Source organism: Hippocampus bargibanti, linkage group LG01 (assembly GCF_051943395.1).
Source record: "Hippocampus bargibanti isolate YZ-2025 linkage group LG01, ASM5194339v1, whole genome shotgun sequence".
Classification (NCBI taxonomy): domain Eukaryota; kingdom Metazoa; phylum Chordata; class Actinopteri; order Syngnathiformes; family Syngnathidae; genus Hippocampus; species Hippocampus bargibanti.
Window position 1 is genome coordinate 12,158,479 of NC_142734.1, and position 8,464 is coordinate 12,166,942.

An 8,464-nucleotide genomic window follows, 5' to 3' on the forward strand; every position below is an offset into this window, starting at 1 on the left:
GGGGGAGAGCAGTAGCGTGGGGCGAGGCGCGCCATGCAGAAGCTCTTAGTATGCGCCGCGATGCCCAACTGCAGCCCACGCATCTCCACGGAGGTGGATATAAGTAACAGATAGGAGACGCGGGTAGAGCAGGCAACTCCAGACGGCCGTGACGAGATGACACAACCGCTGGACTGCAGGAAAGAATAAGAGATGGTCGCTCCGCATCGTCTCTTTAAGAGGAGCCAAACTGGATACAATCTCGTGCATCTGCGCATCAAGAGAGTCACGGTGAATACATGCATGCAATTAGCTGAGACGATCACAAGTAAAGCCCCGCTCTGCTTTGTTTAGTGCATGGACATGATTGCAGCTGGATCAACAGAACAGGGCAGAGAAAAGGCTTAAGCATATTTGGCACCTGTCACTTCCAACTAACTCTCCTGATCCTGGGTGCCACAGTGCCAATAACCCTCATCAATAACAGCCACACTTGCGTTTCACGTTGAAGTGACCAGTGCATGAACTTGGCTGCCTTGTATTTCCTGACAATGCAGACCAGCATACATGCTTCATTTCAGAAATAGGTAGAAAATATTTTAGTCGCAATGACATGCACCATATATATCGTCATATGGACAACCTCCATATCGGTTGGTGGAGGTGTCGGTCTGGAAGCTAATTTTCAACTACATTAAATTGTGCTAAGACAACAGTCTTTCAGTGGATGATACATGCTTGGGCGGATGCTTTCGATTGCAATCAGAAGTCGACATAATGACATCAGCATCACCCGCAGCTTCCCTGACTTGGGTAATTTGGACATTTGAGCCTTCAATAGTTGTTTTCAGAATAAGAATCAGAATCATCTTTATTGCCATGTATGTAGAAAACACAAGCAATTTGTTTCCGGTCGAACACGCTGCACTAGTATCATCATCAAAAAATTACAAGAGGCCCTATACAGTTCCATTTGGGCTACTGTTCAATGGGTTTTGCTGTATCATTCGCCGTACTGAAGAATAAACTTTAGAGTGTGACTTGGCTCCTGCCTGAATTTTAATGTCACCAGCAGTCCTCCAACATGGAGACGATAGCTGCACCTCTGCATGTATCTGTGATGTGAGGATGATAAATCCTTGTGTGTCTTTCTACAGACTGCGGACTTGGGTGATGTATGGATGGAAGGAAAGCAACCTGGTGGACGGCGAGGGGTGACTTTGGACACTTCTGCTCTTCCTGCTCTGCATCAGCACTGTGCAGAGCAACAACTGCAAGGCATCCCTACAAATACACATTTAACAGGTATTCAACTTTTTATACTAATATAATCAACATTTTTAGCACATTAATAGAATCTTGATAGTATCTTAATTTTAATTAAACACTGTTAAAATAATAATATATTTTAACAGTGTTTAAGAATACAGGGGAAAATAATCTAAGTTTGTTTTGAGCACTCATGATTTAAGTCAAATATGCTAATATGCATGACATACATCATAGATGAAATTACTGTACTCTCTGACCCAGCATGAAAGGCACTTATAATGACTTAACAAGCATAATCAACACGAGAATGTCAATTTGCCGGGAGAGAGAATCACATACATTTGTTGTAATAGCACCGCGCGAGAGCTGATGTAATATTACTGGATGGCATATTGATCCAAGGGCACGCTCATGTGAGAGGAACTCATAACGCAATTCGTAGAGACAAAGTGGAGCCGATGCGCTCAAATGATCATGCCCCTCCTTGCTTCAGTCCTCCAAATGCCCCACAGACTTGAATGCCTGCAGGAATGTTGGATGAATGCAATCTTTTTATGTGTTACTGTCAACATTAGTCAGTGAATCACAAACCAAATTCAAAGTGAAATTACAGTTGTCCTTTCTCCACCCTTTAGTTTGTTATCAGCATACCTGCTGAGGCCAATCGTGGCCACACCCCAATTGAAAGCTGCAGGTTCCATCGCCCTCCAGCATGACGGTTGCGACCAGCGACCCGGCTGACGAAGCAGCTGCGCATCCCGGTCAGCCTCATGACCAATACGACACGGAGCCCGATCATGAGTGCTGCGAGAGGGTCGTTATCAACATCTCGGGTTTACGCTTTGAGACACAGCTCAAGACCTTGTCCCAGTTTCCAGAGACGCTTCTCGGGGATCCGAAGAAACGGATGAGGTACTTTGATCCCCTCCGGAACGAGTACTTTTTTGACCGCAATCGGCCGAGTTTTGATGCCATTCTTTACTATTACCAATCTGGAGGGAGGTTACGTCGCCCCGTAAATGTGACTCTTGATATTTTTTCTGAAGAGATTCGCTTCTATGAACTGGGTGAGGAAGCTATGGAAATTTTCAGGGAAGATGAAGGTTTCATCAAGGAAGAGGAGCGACCGTTGCCAGAAAATGAGTTTCAGAGACAGGTGTGGCTGCTCTTTGAGTACCCCGAGAGCTCAGGTCCAGCTCGAATCATTGCCATCATCTCGGTCATGGTGATTCTCATTTCCATTGTAAGCTTCTGTCTCGAAACACTGCCAGTTTTCCGAAACGAAGATGAGGAGTACAATTACCCCTTTCAAGCCAATGACAATAGCACCACCGCCTATGAGACCTCATCCTATTTTACTGATCCTTTCTTCATTGTGGAGACCCTTTGCATCATCTGGTTCTCATTTGAGTTCCTCGTCAGGTTCTTTGCTTGTCCCAGCAAAGCTGGATTTTTTGGCAACATCATGAACATCATTGATATTGTGGCAATTATTCCTTACTTCATCACCCTTGGCACAGAGCTAGCGGAGAGGCCAGAGGATAGAGAGGCGGGACAGCAGGCTATGTCCTTGGCTATTCTCCGTGTTATTCGCTTGGTCAGAGTGTTTCGCATATTCAAACTCTCTCGCCATTCAAAGGGACTCCAGATTTTGGGGCAGACTCTGAAGGCCAGTATGCGTGAGCTGGGCCTCCTCATCTTCTTCCTCTTCATCGGTGTCATCCTTTTCTCCAGTGCCGTTTACTTTGCTGAAGCAGATGAGCCCCAATCGCAGTTCAGCAGTATCCCAGAGGCCTTTTGGTGGGCAGTGGTATCCATGACAACCGTAGGCTACGGAGACATGGTCCCGACAACCATCGGAGGAAAAATCGTTGGCTCTCTTTGCGCTATCGCCGGCGTTTTGACCATCGCACTGCCAGTGCCAGTGATTGTGTCGAACTTCAACTACTTCTACCACAGAGAGACGGAAGGTGAAGAACAGGCTCAGTATCTCAATATCCCGAGTGTGCCTAGAGCCAGTTCAGTTGATGACCTGAAAAAGAGCGGTCGCAGTGGTAGTGGATCAACTCTGAGTAAGTCTGACTATGTGGAGATTCAGGAGGCTGTCAACCACAGCGCTGACGACTTTCGGCCAGAGGGCATGAAAACAGGAAACTGTACTCTGGCCAACACCAACTATGTAAACATCACCAAGATGCGCACGGATGTATAATGTGAGCTGATATTGATGACTGACTGTGGAGTCTGCAGTGACTATAAAGGGAAGGATAAAGTATGGCCACAAATGACCAACATTTGGAAATCCAGAGCAGACAATTTGCCGTAAAGGTCACCTCATGCTCACCTACATTCAAGGGACCTGGAACACATCATAGAACTGCAACCAGTTTTACTGGGACAACACTGGCTTCTGCGTCGAGATAGTCTGACATTCCTGACAGTAGTTGTCCAGCTGGCAAAAATAGCCAAATAGTAGCCGAAGCAACCATTATCAACTCTCTCATGGGACCACATGTTTGAAGAAGACAACGCACAATAAGATCAACATGTTTAGCTCAAAATGGAAATGAAAAATTACTTGAGATCAAACCAGGATTTACTGTGAGTAAAATTGGTCCAACTGCCCAGAGCCCAGTCATTTCCCTGTCATGGAAAACCTGAAGGGAGTAACAGAGAAAAGGAGTGATGCTGATACCCAATTAACTCGGTGGTTATAAAAATGCTCTCTCCGCAGAGGTATAGGGTCAGGAAGTGCACTAGTGTTCCTTCTTGGTCGATCGCTAGATATAGTCCAGGCCAGTGGTCTTTGTAGAGACCAACATAATGGACCACAAAAAGGCATAGCTTTTCTCACCGTGTTCTCAACGATGCGCAGTCAATATGCACTACCAAAGCTTGTTTGTTTGTTTTTTTTTCGTCAGTGAAAATGTCTCTTAAAGGACAACCGACGTCTCCGGACAAGTTGTGTCCATAATTTGTAAAATGGCTTCAAATGACTTCTACTGAGCGTATTTTACAAAGATTCCACCGCATATAGCTATATTTTACGTTTTATGACTCGTGCTGAATATTCCGGAAGTCTTGTTTTTGAGTTGATGACGAGTCCGTACGTGACGTCACTGAAGGAACGCCCCTGACCGAAAAAAAAAGGACACGTTGTAGCAGTCCTTCCATCAATGCTTGTTTGGTCTGAAAACCTCGCGTTGCACCAGAAAGAGCCAGAAGAGGGCGTACAAGCTCCATGGAAGGAATTTATCAGCCTGTGGAAACGGCTGTTTCATTCCTCACAACAGCTCGGTGGCCATTTTCATACATGAATCACATTTCATCAAATGATACTTTAATATTCACCTGATTGTATGATAATGACAACCAGGGATACAAAAGTATCAAAACCACATTCTACATTTGTGCCTATTTGCTTTTTAGTTTTTTGGGGGGCGAGTGGGTGTTCAGAGTTGTACCTTCAAGTGTCTTTTAACTGCCACCCAGAGCTATTGAAATACGAATACTGCATCATTTGACATCACTGCCCAACTGAAACAAAGCTGTCCTAAACTTCATAGCATTCCATCGTTGTAGAAATGGACGCAACGTGTATTAACAACAGAATGGTGGTGATATTTTCACACTCTTTGTTCTCTGTATTTATTTATTCATGTTTGTAAGCGCAGAGGTAACTGCTTGAATGTATCTGCAGCTAATAAAGGCGCTTAGTATATTTACCCTACAGGCGCAAGAAAGCATGAGTAACAAATGATTCATAATCGAACAAAAATTAGATAGCTTTGCCATTGTATGCTTTCGCATTCAATCCAAGAACTAATATACATTATGCATCTGAAAAAACATTTCCATGGACTGGACATTTACTGATCAATTTCTTTGGTTTGCCTATTTGTAGGTACCGGTATATGTTTGAATGAAATGACCATTATTACTTGGCATAACTCGCAAATTCAATTTGAATATAGTTTTTTTTTCCAAGACATTTTTATTAGTCCAGTGTATCTTATTTTCTTTGAGATCTTATGTATACTGTACTTTATATGTATATGGAGCAACAAGAAACCAAAGACAAACATGTGCCACTGGATTGACATCATGGGTTGTACAATAGACATACGATCAGCATTTTTTTTTTTTTTTAACATTTCTACATTAATGGACATTTCAGTCATCCCATTAATGTAAACATTGAAAAAAAACTGCCACATGTATTTTTCACAGGACACCGATAATTATGGAGTGTGTTTATATGTTTGCTCTAATGCACTTTGAAAAAGCATTCCAATGGTGCCCATGAGCTATTGCAGACCGAGCTTGCATTTGTCATCCGCATGTATCAAACCTATGCTATCTTGCTATTGTCGTGCTGCATGTCTTTGGAAGTAATCCTAGCCGCATGCATCTATATGAATATGTACTAGCAAATTGATTCAAATATACACTAATGTGTTTATAGGCACTGGCATAATATGCACACTCGAAAAGACACGGGTGTTTGATTTTAGAGTGAAATGGATCTTTGCATTTGGTTCATGTTTCAACAATGATATGATCTGACGCAATGAGGAAAGAGATAGTGGTCCTTTTTGCCAAAAGATAAAGGTCCACTAGAAAACACCAGAAAACAGAAATGCTAATGTGATTGTTTTTCTTCAGTCAGGTGTGTCTCAATCAAAGTGAGTCTGTAGTCAACGGAGTAAAAATACTGCACAGCTTGCATGCAGCCATGCAAAACACCTGATTCCCCTGCCCACTGAAAATTTTAATTCATCGCAGCACATTGTTGACGGATTGAATGTCAAATCACATGTATACAGAGCACAATCAGGTGAGGGGAAACAACTGCTTGCTCACTAGGGATCAGGTGAATGCTTTTGAAGCAGCAATATCAGTCACATGCAGGAATTCATGTGAGGTTTTAATGAAAAGTCGGAGACATATAGCCCACACAAACATTTCTTCTCGACGGAAATGGTTATGCACTCATGTGTCTGCACAGTGTATTCTGCAATGTCTGTCAAGACGGCATTTGTCAAATTTTGGACCAAGAGCTGTCAAAATCATGCAAACTGTACAGCGTTTGTCATCTGCCCATGCTCCAAGAGTAATGATTGCTTTTATTTTCGCTTCTGACACGAAAGTTGAATCTCAATCAAACAGTTCACACTCATGTAACCAGTTGCCGTTTTCAATGATGTCCTTCAGTTTTACATTGGTTTCTAACATGGAAACATGCTTTAAAAGCAGGGAATATACAGTAAATGTGTGTTTTCACAAGTTCTACAAGGTATAGAACATGTGGCTTAAGTGTACTTTTGGAATGTTATGTAAAAAATAAACAAATAAATCATAAGGGAAGTATAACTTCAAAGAGAAGATATTAAGGCAGGACTGCGCTATTTTCAGAATCAGAATCAGAATACCTTTATTCGTCCCGCAATGGGGAAATTTACAGTCCACAGCAGCAATTGAAGAGGGATGGGGTTGGGGTGGGAGTGAAAGGATAGAAAACAAGATATTCTAAGCAGTTTGCAGTTTGTTCTTGTTAGCTTTCATGTTTGTGGTTGTACGTGCACATATGCGTGCGTGATGGCTCTTCATTATCTACAAATTAGCATTCGCCATATCCTTAAGAAGGACTATAAATAACAAATGTAGAATCAAATGTTTAGAGAATATGCAGTCATTCAGAATGAAATGGACACTTTTAATGTAATATGAAGTCTATTTGGCTTGATAAGAAAACAATCATAATCACCTCGATCTATTGTGTCTTTTTCTCTGATGTTAAATTTACACCTGGCCGTGTGTCCGAATCAATGTGCTAGCATTATTAGGAAGCAAAATTTATCCAGTTGTCCTTTTCTTTGTCATTTTTTAAACACCTAAGATGGAAATAGCAGAAAGCTTATCGCTTTGTCTACTCATTTGTCTGTAAGCATACAGCCATCCGTAGGGTACAATGTTCCAGTCCAGTATTGTTGAAAACCATCATAGCCCATTAGAGGGGGATAATTTTGGTCAAGTGAAGCTCATTCACTTGGCTTTGTCAAGCACTTTTCTCAAATGAGTCTTTATGCCGCTTGTCTGTTATTTAGAGCGAAAACAAAGTGCCCTATTTATAAACTGCAGAATGTGAGGAAGAAAGTCTGGCACAGAGGAGAGAGAGTGAGAGGAAAAACACTTGTCTCCTGCTTCCATGGAAAGTGGGACGAGTACAAACCAACTGAGAACCTGTGCAATCTGGTGGTCTGCTTCCAGTCGCAGCAGTCTCGTTGTCAAGGCTCTTGTCTTTTCTTGCTTGGCCGTGCTAAGCTATTCTGCTCTGACCGTCCTTCTCAAATTTCACTTAGCAGACATTTTCCTCTCCTGTTTCTCTGTTTGTGGCAGCTTCCTAAAGACATGAGTAGAAACAGGCCTACTGAACACATTATCCGGAGTGATGCACCCTCTGTCCATCACACTTGGCTGGCTTCCCGTAAGTAAGCTAAGGATAGCACTCAGGCCAGTAAGTGGAAGTTTACTAAAATTGTGTTCAAATGTCCTTGAGAAAGACATTGGACCATAACCTTCCTCACGACATTTACTAAGAATGATTGGAATGATGGCAAATGTTCAGCGGTGATGACCGGACAATTGAGGGTGCTGGCGGATTCAACCTGCTACTTTGAATGATACTAAATGAAAATGTGAAAATGAAATCATTAATATACAGTAAAGTCTCGTTATATCGATATCGGATATATCGATAGTCCCGGTTATATCGATACTATTTCTATGCACGCACGGAGAAAATTACATGCAAACAGGGTCGGACATATCGATAGTCCCGGTTATATCGATATTTTTTCGGACTCCCTTGAATATCGATATAACGAGACTTTACTGTATATATATATATATATATATATATATATATATATATATATATATATATATATATATATATATATATATATATATATTTGCATAATATGTCTTCCTTAAATGACTTAACTTGCTTGGTTCATCAATGTTTTCTTATTTTATTCTTATTACCTGTACTGGATATTTTTTAATGATGTCTTGAATGTATTTATTTCTAGTATTTCAGCTGGTTGCACAAAATAAAATCATTTGGTTCCAAATACAGTAAAGTCTCGTTATATCGATATCCAAGGGAGTACGAAAAAATATCGATATAACCGGGACTATCGATATATCC

The 8,464-nt window shown here is 41.6% G+C and overlaps 1 protein-coding gene across 1 annotated transcript; it reads left to right on the forward strand.

Moving 5' to 3' along the window:
* kcna2b (potassium voltage-gated channel, shaker-related subfamily, member 2b) lies at positions 1-8,155 on the forward strand. The gene is made up of 3 exons (XM_088996501.1): positions 1-270; positions 1,137-1,284; positions 1,887-8,155. Exon 3 carries the CDS (start codon positions 1,964-1,966, stop codon positions 3,461-3,463), a length of 1,500 nt encoding a protein of 499 aa, XP_088852627.1. The 5' UTR covers positions 1-270; positions 1,137-1,284; positions 1,887-1,963; the 3' UTR covers positions 3,464-8,155.
* Positions 8,156-8,464: the final 309 nt, after the last annotated feature.

What these genes read in the sequence shown, in the direction of transcription:
- kcna2b (XM_088996501.1), top strand. Translation starts at nt 1,964, where the DNA reads ATGACGGTTGCGACCAGCGACCCGGCTGACGAAGCAGCTGCGCATCCC.